Genomic DNA, 15,503 nt, shown 5'->3' on the forward strand with positions numbered 1-15,503 from the left:
TATTTACTTATTTTAAAGTAGAAAAAAAGTTCATTTTTATACCCTGACTGGTGTAGCTCAGTTGGCTATGTTGTCCCACAAAGCAAAACGTCGCCGGTTCAATCCCCAGTCAGGGCACGTGCCTGGGTTGTGAGCAGTTTAATGTTTTTCTCCCTCACTTTCTCCCTTCCCTCTCCTCTCCCTAAGAATAAATAAATAAAATCTTAAATTTTTAAAAAGATGTTAACTTTTATAAGTATGTGATAACAGAAAAACACACTCAAGAGAATTATCTAAAATATTTCTAGGATAGCAGAAAAGAATGGCTCATTTGTAAAGGCCTCCCCTACAAACGCCCTGCATTAAGCACAAACTGCTCCATAATCGTCCATGTCTAAAAATGAAGACTTGCTCATGTACATGCACACACACAAATCACAAAAACCTCACACAGCTGTATCGGTATGATATTGGCATTGTACTGTACTGCTTCCCAACCACAACGGTACGTCCTTCCATCCCTGAGACCAGTGTTTAAAGGGGGAATGGTGCAGAGAAGCGCAAGCCCTCCCCCTCCCTCGCAATAGAGGCTACTCTATTTTTTCATATGCCCATGACATTGTTCTCTCAGTTTTGTAGATATTTTCTTATTGATGTGGGCCCCCAAAAAGAAAATATCTACGAAGAAGGGCTCCTGGTAGTTAACGTGGCTCAAATGTTAAATCACAGCGCCTTGCAGCCATTTCTGCACAGGGGCCTCTCACTCAAACTGCACTTCAGGGGATGCCTGCACGTAGTTGCCTGCCTCTGCACCCGATGGCCTGCCTGCACTGCTTCTGCCCTGTGAGTCGGCCCTTCCAAAGGAGTTTCTGGAATCTTATGCCAAATAATAGGACCGAGGCTTTCCCCATCTAATTGGAGATAAGCAGCTATGTCCCCATCAGCTTCCTCTCCAACAAACCAGAGTGGACTTTATTCTGACCAATCAACACAGTGCCCCCTGGACCAATCAAACTGAGGATCTGGAGCTAATTTGCATCAGGGCAGACCAATCAGGGACCAGGGGCAGGGACTTCTGGAGCTGAAACACCAAAGGTCTCTCTGGAATGGACCTGTACGGGCTAGAGCAGACTGGCACAGAATAGAGCAGCCCAAAACAGAGCTGTCTCCCTGGGGAGGGCCTCTGCCCAGGGCCTCCTAACAGCAATAGTGTTCACAGCCTGCCGCGTCACAATTGAGCTGCTGGCAATAAATAGTTTCTTTCTTCACTGCACCCCAAACTGGGAATTCCTGTTGGTGTTGAGTTGATGCCAACAACCTGACCTTCAGTTGACACTAAAAACTGCCATCTATAGCCCTGGCTGGTATGACTCAGTGGACTGAGGGCTGGCTTGTGAACCAAAACGTCACAGGTTCAGTTCCCGGTCAGGGCATAGGCCTGGGTTACTGGCCAGGTCCCCAGTTGGGGGTGTGCAAGAGGCAACCAATCGATGTGTCTCTCACACATCGATGTTTCTCTCCCTCTCTTTGTCCCTCCTTTCCCCTCTAAAATAAATAAATAAAATCTAAAAAAAAACCCCACAAAACCCTACCATCTATAATGCAAAGATAATCTATAATACAGATTTCTCTATCAGTAAATTTTATGTATTTGGTTGTGAAAAAATAATCTTGACACTTGGATGAAATCATCTAAAAATCAAGGTTATTAGAAATCCTCCATCAAGAAAATCTGGGTACAAGTATTAGGTCAAGATTCAGTCAATTGTTTTATCTTTTAAGGGTAAATACTGAATTATTTCAGAGGATTTTCTTTTTCATGGTATAAACTATAGGTCACAAGTGTATGGAAAGAGCACATCTGACGCATGCCCGTCCTATGAAAAACCTGAAAATAAGCATCTTCTGAGTTTATGCAACTACCCTGGGGCAACCTGAACTCACGTAGAACGCTGTCAGGGAGAAATTCGGGCATTCATCACACTGTTTACAACTCATTCGGCAGCATTTTTATATTTTATTCTTACCTTCATGAGGGCTGCTAAAAGCAATGGCCATATGAAAAAAGTGTCTGTACCTTCTAGAAAAATCAAACATTTTCCATATGTGGTTCAATGTCCCATGTAAAGAAAGTAATCTGTAACTGCTATTTTTTCAGTGCCTACTGTGTGCTGAGATTGGGGCTAAGCAGCCTACATTTCTTATTGCTAATTTGTATAATAAAGCTAAAAGAGAGGGTCCCAGAAGACAACTGGGAGAAGGCCGTTTTCCGTGGGAGAGACTGTGTGGGGCAGGGCTGCGCAAAGGAGCTGAAGCACAGGCAGCCTGGACAGAGGCCTTGGCTAACCCCAGAGTGAGGTTTGGGACTTGGAGGGCCCTTCAGAGTTGTCCAGATTCAGGCAAGGAGGCTGTGCCTGCCTATTTTAACACTGACCAGTCAGTGGACTCGGCTGCCCCAGGGCAGGGAGCCTAAGCTTGGGGAAACAGTGGCCTCCGGCGAAGGGAAATTCCAGGGCGGAACCCAACCAGAAGCCACCCAAGCAGCGCCCCAGGCAGCTGTGGGGACTGACTTGCGTCTCACTCCTGGAGGAGAGGTCTGGGCAGTGTGATTGCCTGTGTAAGGAAGACAAGTGCTGCATCCTTGACAGAAGAGAAGAGGAAGGTAGCAACTTGTTCATGGTCACTCTTGGAGTGTATTTAATGTAAGTGAATCTTTGGGTTTTGAAGCTGGAACCTGGCACGCTTCTCTTCAGCAGACACTGAAAAGCATATAAAGTCACTGCATTTTCCTTCCTGCTACAGCTGCTGGGAAGCTGACTGCTCATTCTAATACTTAGCTGAAATAACCGTATTCACCTGGATGACTACTACACTCCCTGCACTGATTTCTTATTTTCCGATTCTATAGTTAGCTTTCTTCACATGCACTTCCTCCTCATCGGTGCATTCATATCATGCATCACAACATAGCTCACCTTATCCCCATTATCTCTCAGAAGAGCACCCAAACCCTCTCCACAGTAGGGGGCGGAGGCAGGCATAAGGTAGTGGACACTCCACGGCCTCCTTTGTCAGCCACAACCTTACCTGCTTTTGCTGTCAAAAGGGGTTTCTCCTCTTACAATTCAAACTTACTTCTTTTAAGAGTTGGTAGTCCAATAAATACCACCATTTCTGTAAAGACTTGAATGACTGAATGTCTTCTACAATTTTTTTTTTGTTTGAACACCTGTTTTAAATTCTTCCGAGGGACTTCCAAATCAATGTTTCTCATTGTATTTATTTGTTTTAGGACATCATGAATTATCTGCCAGAATTTTTAAAATTTGTGTTTTCATTTCTATAAGAAACATGCATGATATTCATCTGGGTGCTACTATAATTTTAGTATTGCGTTTATGATTATTTATGACCACCCTGTTGCCAAAATATCACTGGAATTGTCAAAACTTAATAAAGGTGGGCTGATGATTAATGAGGGAGCAATATGACCAAGAAGTTAAGAGCACAGAGACAGACTGCTTAGTCTAGCCTCCCTACCTACTTGCTTCGTGACTTTAGACAAATTAACCTCTCTTGTCTCAATTTCTCCATCTGTAAGGTGGGGCTAAAACGGTACTTCATGCATAGACTTGTGAGTGTTAAATGAAAAAATATAAGGAATGCATTTGAAACAGTGTCTGTCCCATAGCTTACACTCAGTAAATGTTACCTATTATATTGTTACAAAATGACAGGGCCATGCAATGTGAAGACCAAGGTACCTTATGAATAAAGGTTAGTTCAAGTGGAGAAATACTAGCAGCAAAGTTTTACCATAAAGCTAATGGCAGAAATAACAAACTCAAAGAACCTAACTGTAGCACTCAGTATCAAAATCTTGTTTGGAAAAACAAGTTTCCGCTAACCCATGTCCTCCAGTATTAAAGGAATACTAGCTTGATTTTATTTTGATTTTATTAGTACTTAAAGTATTTTATAAAGTTGTTTTTCTTTGATAACATGTGAGATATGTATGCAACAGGGCTTTATATATAGAATTAGGTTTGTTACTTTTAAGTAACTGTTATATATATGATTTTGCCCACCCATTATTATTCAGTTTCAGAAACACCTAGATATATTATCACAGCTCCTTCAACTTTTTAGTCATACTTCTTCTTTTATAAATAAAAGCAATCATTTAACCATTTTCAAAGGTTAACAGTCTTGGCAGGAATATGGTGACTAAAACACTGACATAAAGACCTGGCTGGTGTGGCTCAGTGGATTGAGCGCCAGCCTTTGAACCAAAGGGTTGCTGGTTCAATTCCCAGTCAGGGCACATGCCTGGGTTGCGGAACCAGGGGGCCCGGTCCCAGATAGAGGGCATGTGAGAGGCAACCAGTAGATGTTTCTCTCCCTCCCTTCCCATCTCTCTGAAAATAAATACACAAAATCTTAAAAAAACAAACAAACAACAAAGGGAGAAAAAAGTAATCCATGCTCACTAAGCAACTACTAACAAGTAGCAGGAGGCAGGCAAAACTCAGCATGAATCACATAAAAACTAGGAATGACCCATATATTTTTTTGGAGTTCAATAAAACAAAAAGCATGTAAACCTCTCATTTATTTTTTGGTGTATGGAAACTTACTGGAATCAAAATCAGATTCATCATCACTTCTCAAAAAATGTTTCATGAATATGTGGTTATGCTGAAGTTAAATTTTTCCATTGATTTATCATCTGAATTTTTAATGTGGTTTATATTACTTATACAGAGAAACAATATTATTTTATACTGTTCTAAAACTGGCACAACTCTGATCTTTTTCAAAGGCTAACTATTAACCACGTTTCCTAACTTGCACAAGAAAGATGCAACATCACCTGTTTTGCTCAAGTCGGAACCTGGGAACCCAGCACCGGGGTGCTCCATACCGAACAAGTGAATGGTGACTAGCAGTGCCTCCACCCATTGCTGGCTGGTAGGGCAAATCTCAGGGACAGCTGCGCATAACCCCAAAAGAAGGGCAGAAAATGAAATCATATAAATCATTCTTGCCCTGGCCCGGTGGCTGAGGTGGTTGGAGCGCTGTCCGGCACGGCATAGGGTGGTGTGTTTGATCCCTGTGAGGGTGCGTGCGGGAGGCTGCCCACGGGAACCCTTGATGTTTCTCTCTCTCCCTCCCTTCATCTCTCTAGAATCGTAGACATACCCTCCAGTGAAGGATTTAAAAAAAAATCATGTAAATTATTCTTAATAAAGCAAAAGCAAAGGTATTTCTATTTCTTGTGCATAATGAGAGGTAGAGAGCTCAAACTTTCTAAGGTCAATAAGGCTGATATCAAGGAATATCATCTTTTAAGGGTTTTCTATTGCGTTAATCATTGTGAATGAAAGTATTTTAAATGTTATATTGTTTTCTATCAGAATGTAACCTCTTTAAAGGCAGGTGTTGTTTTTTTTTTTCTTTTGGTTGTGTTCACTGATGTATTCCCAGCACCTAAATCAATGCCTGGCATGCAGAAGTAGCCCAATAGATTTTTGCTAAATGAATGAATGAATGAATGAATGAAATGAATAAAAATCCCTTCAGATTGTATATGGCACCTGAGAGATCAAACATAAGATTGAGTTGCTTTGTGACCTATTGTACTCCCTAAGTCATAAACTGGGGTTTTCCATTTAGAGAAAACTAATTGCAAATTAAAGTAATAATAATAAAAGCAGTTTGTGGTAGATACCAACTTTATTCTGGTTTTACAGTTACAAACATAATTGAGTTAGTGGATAAATGAAGCAATCTGAAAGTAGATGGCAGAGAAACAGTACTGTAAGCTTTAAAAATTCAAGCCATTACAACAAAGTAATCTCACATAGGCTGATAAATTGCAACTAGAAAACATCTAAATAAATAACTTCCATTCTATTGTATCAATTTATATTGAAGTATAATTTGGTGGCTCAAAACACGTCATTTATGAGTACAGCCAAGAACATGTATATAAGAATAAAATGATAGCCGTTGATTCCTAAAGTGTCTGAGAATGAACGCAGGTATGTACTTTCCTAAGGAGTAACCACACACCCCACTGAGTGACAAGGTAAAAAATTCCACCGGTTCTCAAGGATGCTCTCAACTACAAATGGGTGACTGTCGTATAGACTTAATTCCATGTCTTTCTCCAATACGCAGACATTTCTCAATTATTCAGAACCACAGAGGGGGGGAGACTCCGCAAAGACTACAAACTCCGGATAATCTGTAACACGTGCACCCGAGGCACAGCTTCATTAAGCCTCAGTTCTGAACAATGAAGGAAGTTTTGCATTGGCAAATGGCAAGCAGAACCGGCTGCATGAATCCCAGAACAGAAATAGACTTAAAGTACCTAACAACCAATTGTTTAAAGTCTGAAAGTTCTTTATCGTACTGGTCTTTGTGTTTGAAATTCAGTAAGTTTTTTCTCCCATTTTTTAAAACATGTTTAAACACTACACATGTAACCTTCCAAAGGGGGAAAAACTGCTATTCTACTTTAACCTAGTGATACGAGCCCAAACTTCGAGAGCCCCGTGACAATTAACATGTGAAATTTCAGATCTGAATTTTAGTGCCTGTCCTCTGGTAGTGTTTAAAAAAGAGAGGAGAGGGGAAGAAGGAGGCAGGACTGTCATCTGTGAAGACAGGGGGGCAGCTGTGAGTCCAAAAGAGCCTGTGCAGAGCACGTCTGAGGGGTGACACAGACAGGACCGTCCGAAAATGGCGCTTTAGTCGGACCTCACTGGGCTCTAGAACCAACTCCAAAGCCCGAAGCTGTGAAGCACTGTGATGCCCCTCTGTGTAAGCTGGCACGGCAGTCCACGGGGAACTTTGTGGCAGGTTAAGATCTAACAACTCCTATGAGCGAGAATTTTCAGATTCTCCAGACAGCCCCACTGATGCTGACACATTTGAAACCGGTCCCCTTTTCTCCATTTTCGCTGCCACTGTTTTATCTCCCCACTTACCCACGTTCCTGCAGGAAGCCTCTGCTGACCCGTGTGCTCCCAGTTTCACCCCTTTCCGTTCATCCTCCACACTACCGCCAGTTCTAGAACCTAACACTAACCACGTCCCTCTCCAGCTTCAGCCTCTTTGATGAGGAGGATAAACTGCTTGGCACATCATCTGACCTCTTGTTCGCGTCTCCAGTCTCTTTTCTGACAACGTCCCACCTGCCTCCACCCTCTCCCGCACACCCCAGGTCCAGACATCTAGAGCTACACAGTGTGACATACAGGGGCACGCACCAGGCGCTCGGGCCGAATCCGGCCCGCCACCTGGTTTTATCCGGCCCAGCACCTCGTTTCCACCTGGCGGCAGTGCCGAGCTCTCGCTTAACAGTTACGGAGCAGTTACATTTACACGGTCCTAAAATTACAGATTAATCTGTAATTAAGTACTTAAGAGTAACTGTAATGAGTACTGTTATTTATCAAACATAAATTATCTGGAATTGGTATGTATGCTACACTGTTATCCCCAAACCGCCTTTCCTGCCCTTCTGCATGTTTCTTTGATACCACCACTCATTTGTTTGTAGCTTCTAATTCATACCTTTACCCAATGCCACAGCATAGCAAATTTTTCTTCAATGGGAAGGCATGACTTTTTTAAAGCACTGATCACTTATAAACTGCTTGGAACAACTGCATTATTTGGAGGCTTCCAGTTTTGGATCCTTGAACCAATGATATTTTACTGTGTTTGTAGTCTGCAACACTTTAAGTGATAGTGCCCCAACTGCTCATCTGTCTCCACTTGCTCCTGCCCAGTTCTGTCCCCCTTCACCTTCAGGACCCACCTCCTAAAAGCCCACGACTGGCCCTTCCTGTGCGTGCACCTGCAGTGCCCTGGCATTAACGCCAACGCAACACACAGACAAGCCCATGGTTCTGTAACTGCCGCGAGGCCAGTCTGGCTCCTCCGCCAGAAGGCGGGCACCATGACGGCAGGTGCACTGCTGTGTTCCAAAGGCCTCCTGCAGGAGGTGCCCCAATATTTATGGTGAACGATGAAAACACAAGTCCTTATTTCTGACCTCAGTACTCCCAGTAACCCTGGGATGAATCTGCCAATCGAGTGTGACATAAGTGTGAACCGTATTCTTATTGTTGTGATACTTGTTTTAGTTATACGTATAGCGAGTTAAACCTCTCCTGTTTCCTAAGGGCAGTGGAACCCACAGGCCCACTAATCAGTCAAGACAGATGCTGAAAGGATGCTCAGCCTCCTAAAGCAGTGGTCTTCAGTGGGGCCACCCATACGCCTTTTTAATGTCTGACTGAGGAACCTTAGAGCCGGAGGGATCCAGGTCGTTCCCAGTCTTGTATTTTTTAGGTGTGAGGCTTGGCTCTTTAATTTAGAATAACCAAAGCAAGACAGGTTAGTAATACCTATACTGTCTTGTTTAAGTGGAAGGGGAACACTGTCTGATCATCAACATTTTCAAGATACATTTAATAGAACCTGTAGATAAGAACTTTGGGTGGACTTTTTACATTCACAGTGTATTCTCCAATAAATTTTATAGCCAATCCTCATCTCACACTAGATTTACTATGTCCTATATCCTGGAAACTTTCAAACAGATTATGAAAAAAATTTAGTGTCAGCTTTAAAATGTTCAAGAGAGTACTTGGATTTCAAAACTCTTTTGGGAATATCTAAGCAAAAAGTTGGTCTGGCCAATACAATGAGCACTAGCCACACACGAATATTTAAATTTATGTTAAATTAAAAAGTCCATTTTGCAGTCATTTGGGCCATGTCTCAGATGTTCAGCAGCACCTGCGGATGGCGGCCGCAGGACACGCACGTCACCACGGCAAGTTGCACTGGACTGCACTGCCCCAGAGGACCGAGAGCACAACCCTGTTTGTCCCAGCTGACTGAGGTGACGATGCTTTATTCCTGGACTACAGGCTCTTCCTCCTAGAATGGTGGACCATTTCTCTTGATTCTATCAAGGTTCCTCCTACTCGGGTCAAGTGACAGGGAGTGCAAGAAGAAAGGACTCTTGAACTCCCCACAGAGGTTCGAGTGTGTAGTGAAGAGAATCCTTTCACAATATAAAGACTTCTTTAATACTCTGAATAACAATTTTTCCCTATTCAATATGGCAGTCACTAATGGCATGTGGCTATGTATAGTTTAAAGTTAATTAAAATAAAACTCAGAAGCCTGTCATTCAGTTCCAACATGTGTTTGTCAGACCCCTTACTGACAGAACTGGGAGCCCCACCGTGCGTCTGTGGTAGGCAGTCTAGGGCTACAGCTGCACACAGCTTGACAACGAAGGTGAGCTCTAAGGAACACACTGTTCGGTGACTTCCTCATCATGCAAACATCACCCAGTGAGTGAGCTTACACATACCCAGAGGGTAAGCGTACCAGAGCCTGCAACTACTGATCACATACATAGGCTACCTGGTATACCTCCATCAACCCAAAATGTCGTTATGCGGTGTGCGACTATGTTCCTTTAAGACGCACACCAAGCCCCTGTCAGACTCATGGGCAGACAAGCAAACGGGAGTTCACGAGCTCTCAGGTGGCAGTGGGCATGGGAACAACAGAAACTAAGTGTGGGAGAAAGGACAGGAAACAAATCTGACCAAATCTGCCTTGAGAGCTCTTCCAGTGGTACTGCAAACGTCAGGTAAAAGCCGGGGGGGGGGGGGGGGGGGAGGCAGTGTATTAAAATGCTTATGCAGGGCCCCGCATTTGGCTCCAAGTTAGTTACCTTTGCCCTATTGGTTTTCATGATGAGGCTTGACAGCAAAATCAAAAGACCAAATAAACTATACTGTGATTTGTCTGCTAAAGTATGAAATTTGTTCCAAAGATCATGACAATTACTGATGAATGAATCTAAGCAACGCCCCCAACACTTGCACCCCCATTTGCAGGGCAGAAGAGTGCTCACCATGCGTGAACAGGACTGGACTGGCGAGCACCGGCACTGATGCAGCGAAGGCCAGCAGTGCTGGTCACGCAGTCACTTCACACTGCGTCTCTGGGCAGAGCCAGAGGAGTGCATTGGTTTCAAAGATGTAAAGCCAACTCTCAGGAGGCAGATTTTTTGGGAAAAAAACAAAAAACGTGGGACTCGAGAATGAGTTTTGTAGTGCAGCAGACTGACTGACAGAAGTGTGAATACAGCACATGGTCTACTCTCTCGGATTCCAAGTCTGGAGATCTCTGGACTGCTACAGCACGAACTGACTGACGTGCGCCCTCCCTCCTCTGAAGTCAGTCTGCACCAGCACTGTCTGCTTTAGTGCGGCACCGGGACACTTCCGTGTACGACACTTAATCAGGTGCTGCACTGTGTGCCATTCCTTGCGTTGTCTCTACAGCTTCCCCCTGACGTGTGTGCACAGGCTTCAAATGCGCTGCAAGCGCTCAGACTTCCATTCATCCCAACGCCTAGCAGACAGCCTTGCACACAAGGGAGAGCTCAAAGATTTGATGGACGGAGATAGGAAGAAAAGGCCTATATGAAAGGATAAAAATCGTGTAATGACCAGACAGAAAAACCGCTTCTTCGTTGACCTTACTCCAAAATTAGGTGGGAACTATCAGCAGACAAATTTTCTTCTGGCAAACAAACAAAAAGCAACAAAACATCAGAGGAGCAACACAATCTCAAACGCATCCTTTTGGCCAAATGATCGAACAAATATTAACATCAACAGGTCAGACTTCAAAATGAAACTCTTTGCAGCAATAGGCGAATGCTTCTATCTGACTTTAAGGTAAAATCCTGTGTGCTTAGAAACATGCATAATCACTTGGGCAGTATTTCAAGATTGTACTTCGGTAGCACAATCCAAAAGCTATTCATTCGATTTCAATATTTACAATCTTAGCACTCCTGCTACACAGACAGGAGGACTGAGGCGGAGCCCAGGGAGGGGAGCGATGTGCTCTCAGGTTGTTCAGGAAGGTGGCCAGGGAAGAGGCTGGCACAGAACCCAGCTTTCTGAGGCCTTCATATGACAAGAGGAAAACCGCTACCTCAGCATGTTGAAACTATGATTAAGGGAAAGCTTCCTGAAAAATAAAAACTTAAGTTATATATACCTCTCCCCTCCTTTCAAAATCAGAGTTTTCAAAATTGAAGTCTGATAGGTTATTTCATACATGAGACCAGAAATGTAACTGATGCACGTGGTGTTTCTTCCCTGTGAACCTCTGACACGAGCTCACGTTTAAGTGAGCTCATTGCATTAGTCTGACCAAGGGTTCCTCCTGGTGCATCTCCCTGTACCACTTTCTTTATTTTGTAAAATCTAAAGCAAAAAGGACTATTGAATGTCTTTTGGCAGTTCTCATCAAAACAATAAAGCGAAAGATTCGTGAATTACTTGTTCTAAGTCACCATTTCTGAACCTGGGACCTAAAGGTCTGCTTCTAGGGCTTTGGGAGTCTCTGAGAATTTTTTAAGGTTTTTATTTTCACAAACACAAACTGGGGACCTTCACCTCATAACTGTGTGAGGCTATGACTTCACTGGCCACGTTGGTTTCTATGCTTCAAGTTACATTCACACTAAGTCTCTCAGAGTGAGGTCAGAGCCCAATTTTCAATGCAGTATTTTCACACTGGGTTTCAAAGTCTGTTTTTGGATTAACATTTAAGTAACAGTGCTCTAGATTTTTATACTTGCCAAAATTCTTCTTGTTTATTTGGTGAATTCAATAAATATGTACCCAGAGCCTCCTATGGGCTAGGCACTGGAGATACAACACGGAATGAAAGACCAGAAATTGTCGTCACAGAGCTTGTAACTCTGACAGGAAAGGCCAACATGTTAACGAAGAAGGCTGTCCCTTGGTTGAAACCATGTAAGGAGTACAACCCTTAAAAAACAAACATTTATCTGCCCTCCTTATCAACTGCTACTGTGGCTCAGAGAACCCATTACTGTCATCTATGTATTCTCAAAATATTCTAAGAGCTTGAGGTCAGTTTGGTCTTATTTGTTTGGAGGCTGGCAAACAGATCCTCTTAAAATTTTCTTCAGAGAAGCTCATCTTCCTTTTTTTTGCTTTAGGATATGTTTCTCATAATTGGACAAAGATGCAACCCAACTAGAGATTTCCCGGTCATCTGAAAAACAATTTTATAGACACATTTATGTTCCGTGAGGTTTTGACAGTACAAGACTTTTTTCCCTTTGGAAAATTTCTATGGACAAAAATTGATCAAGCTAAATAGTCACAGACGCCTAAGGCGCACTTCTAAACTCAAGAAAAGCTCACAGATAAAAGCTAATCAGCTTGGCGCAAAATTCTTCCCACCCCCAAAATGCACCTTAATGGCCTTGAATAGAAGAATGAGATGAGGTTCAGAGAACAGTGGTGGCTACTAGCTACTACAGTTGACCCCTGAAAAACGCAGAGGCTGGGGGCACCAACCCCCAATGCCATGGAAAACTGGAAAGTAACTTATAACTCCCCAAAACCTCAACTACAGTCGGCCCTTCACACCTGCGGATTCAACCACTGCTGGGAAGGAGAAAATAAAATACTGCCTTCAATCAGGGCTGGTTGAATCCACAAATGTGAACCTAGGGTTGACTATTTATTGAAACAAGTATATGTACAAGTGGACCCGCACAGTTCAAATCCTGTCTACAAACTTACTGTTCTAACGACTTCCCTGTTAAAAAAAAAAAAAAAAAAAAAAGAGGGAGGTGGTAAGACCCAAAGGTACATGTATCAAGCAAACCAACTTAATTTTGTGATTGAGAAATGGGTGCCAAATTCCTTGAATAATTAACAGGTTTCAAATGTCCTAGTTTCTGGACTAAATTTTCTAAGGAACAAGGCCCCCAGATGAACTCCTTGAGCCAAGATCTCTCGAACTTGGGAGCAGTCTCCTTCTTCAGTGTGATTATCGTTGTCCTTATTGGGTTTCCACCCTCCAAGCAGTTCCAGAAAAAGAGCCATCCCTACCAGAAAAGGACACAGACACTATGACTATACAGAAGAGGTAGTTCAGTGAAAACTGGGAGGAAGAATCTTTTAGCAAACACTGTGAGGAGAGAACTAGTTTACCTAAAAAACAACTCCAAATCAGTTTATAATGCAAATTTGAACACCCAGATTAACAGTCAGTAAAAACAGCAAACAATAACCTGGCTACTAGAAGAATTTCTAGCCCTAATTAAGCCTCTGCATTTAAACATCCACGTACACAAGGATAGCCAGATGCACACTGGGAGCTTTACTTGTCACCACCACATCCAGCACAATAATTACAGCAGAGGGAACCGGGCTTTCATGAAAACATTTAGTCAGAAACACATCTCAAGTCAACACAACTCTGGAGGCACGGACACTCCAAAATCCCAGACCAACTTTCAACCAAGCTAACTTCGCGTAACAATGCACTATCTGGCTCCAACCGAGCTTTTCCAATTCTCCAAAGCATCTACAGTCTTACTTGTCCTTCATAGCTCAGGTTAGAAGACCACTGGCACAAAGGCCAGTCATCCGAAGGCGCTTTTTGTACGGCTCTGCCACTGCACTTATTTGAAAATTCCGAAACTGGGGGCCACCGGCCCCCCCTTGCTACCCTTTTTCAATCCCGTCCTGGTAAGCCTCTGCCTAGGCGCCCCCTCTGCTTGGAACAAAGCGAGGCCCCGCCGGTGGGGTGAGAGGCGCCCGGGCTCGGGGGATGCCCACCGCGCACAAGAAGAAACCACCAACTTCAGAACGCAGGAACGTCTTCCATTGGCAAGAAAGAGGGGCGGCGGCAGGCACGCCCAACTTCAAACTCAGGAAACCTACGGGCTGGCGGCCATCTGGAAAACAACCCCTTCCCAGGGAGAGAAGAAAAAGGCGGAGAGATGCGAGTAGCCCACCGGGCTCGGGAGAGAGCCCGGACTGCGGACCGGCCCCGCCCCCGAGGTCCGCTCCCCGCCTCCTCTCTGCCGCGGGTTCGCAGCCCCGGGCCGGGCGGCCGGTTACCTTGATGCGCTCCCGGCACTGGGACGGGGTCCGCTCGTAGCCCAGCTCGGCCAGGGCCCGGGACACGCGCTCGTACATGGCCGGCCCGGGGGCCTTGCTGCCGAATACCGTGCCGGCTCCCTCCAGCTGCTGGTACCGTGCCTCCACCAGCCGCTCGTTTCCCCACACAGCGATGAGCGCGTTGGTCTCGGCCGGTGTCCACGACATGCCGCGGCAGGCGGCGGCCGGGGCTCCCCAGGACGAGGCGGCGCTGCGCCCCCCAAGCCCCAGCCCGAGACCCCCTGACGGCGCTGCCCCCGAGCCCGCTGCACTGCCCGGCCCGAGCGGGGAGGCTCCCCGAGGCGTGGAAGGGTCGGATAGCGAAGGGTTTCCGTCGCTCAGGCCACCAGGAGAGGCAGGGGAGAGCACCTCCATCTTCGGGATTTTAAGGGGCGAGTTGGCGGGCCGCTCCGAGCCACAGGGCGCAGCCATCTTCCTAGCGGCCGCCACTGCACCGCTCGGAAGTGACGTCCCCTCACTTCCGGCCGCCGCGGTCTCCCGGGCCGCTGTAGGGCCTGGCTCGCCGGGGGTTTCGCGGCTGGCGGACTTCGCTTCCAGGCGCAGGCCGTCGGCTCCCCGCGGTCTCTCTCCGCGCGCCCGCCCACGCCGCGCGCTCCTCTCCCGGGGCGAAGGCCGGGGAGGAGGCGTGGCGGGGCCCCTAGCAGAGAAGGGAGGGGGCATGAGGGCGCGCCGCTGTGCGGACGGAGCGGAGCCTCCCCACTTCCTCTCCAGTCTCAGCCCCCGCGAGGGAGGGCGCCGCGCGGGGCCGCGGTTAAGGGGGACTAGACCATCGCTCTTCTCTCTGCCCCCCACCCTCGGCCACCCCTCCCTTCAGCCCTGCCCCGGGCGCAGGGCTGACATTCAAGTGGAGGCCGGGGAGCGTCCGGAGGTGTATCCAGGGAGTCGCCAGAGCTGCAGGGCGAGCATCTCTGGGAGAGGCTTTTAAAAGCAGGGCTCTGTAGCTTTTCAGGAGACCCAAACGCATTATTTAAAGAACAGCAACTCTGATTCCAATTATGATAGATTTTCCCGTCCGTGTGGGTGGGTGTGACTGTTTGTAGAAGAATTACATAGCTTACTGCTTTTGTACAGTTTATAGTTTACATATGTTCTAACTCTGGAGCCCAGCAGAAAAGTTATCAATACTTTGCAATACCATTCTCCATTCCCTCTGATTTGGAAGTCGAATGGTTTTCCCTTTGTTTTTCATTTTTCAGAGTAAGTAAGTTAAAAAGAAGACTTCAATTATGACAGGTCTTTGTGACCTCTGGTGATTAGTATATTAATTGCCCCAGAAGTCTCCTTAAAGGCCTGTGATTTAAAGAACATTGGCACAGGAAAACCAACACGTAGCCGTTAGGTATTTCAATGTTCTCGAAAGCCAAAAATCTAATTGTTTATCTTGGGTCTTTTACTTAAAAATCTCAGCAGATTTTTTTTTTCAAATTTGAGTAAGTCATGCAACACTTTTAA

General features: G+C 45.4%; 1 protein-coding gene across 6 annotated transcripts in view; it reads right to left on the reverse strand.

Moving 5' to 3' along the window:
* The window catches only part of MSANTD2 (Myb/SANT DNA binding domain containing 2), a 28,124-nt gene extending 13,548 nt beyond the window's left edge, over positions 1 to 14,576 (reverse strand). For 2 of the 6 annotated variants that reach the window (XM_028527923.2, XM_028527928.2), the window contains exon 1: positions 13,992 to 14,570. In XM_028527923.2, coding sequence (XP_028383724.1) covers positions 13,992 to 14,462 — 471 coding nt within the window. In that variant the 5' untranslated portion in view covers positions 14,463 to 14,570. Of the gene's footprint in view, positions 1 to 10,285; positions 10,508 to 13,991 lie in introns of those variants that run through there. The other 4 variants (XM_036014737.1, XR_004900562.1, XM_028527924.2 and 1 more) reach the window with 4 other exon arrangements.
* Between the last annotated feature and the right edge of the window lie 927 nt (positions 14,577 to 15,503).

This window comes from Phyllostomus discolor, chromosome 13 (genome assembly GCF_004126475.2).
Source record: "Phyllostomus discolor isolate MPI-MPIP mPhyDis1 chromosome 13, mPhyDis1.pri.v3, whole genome shotgun sequence".
In the NCBI taxonomy this organism is placed as follows: Eukaryota; Metazoa; Chordata; class Mammalia; order Chiroptera; family Phyllostomidae; genus Phyllostomus; species Phyllostomus discolor.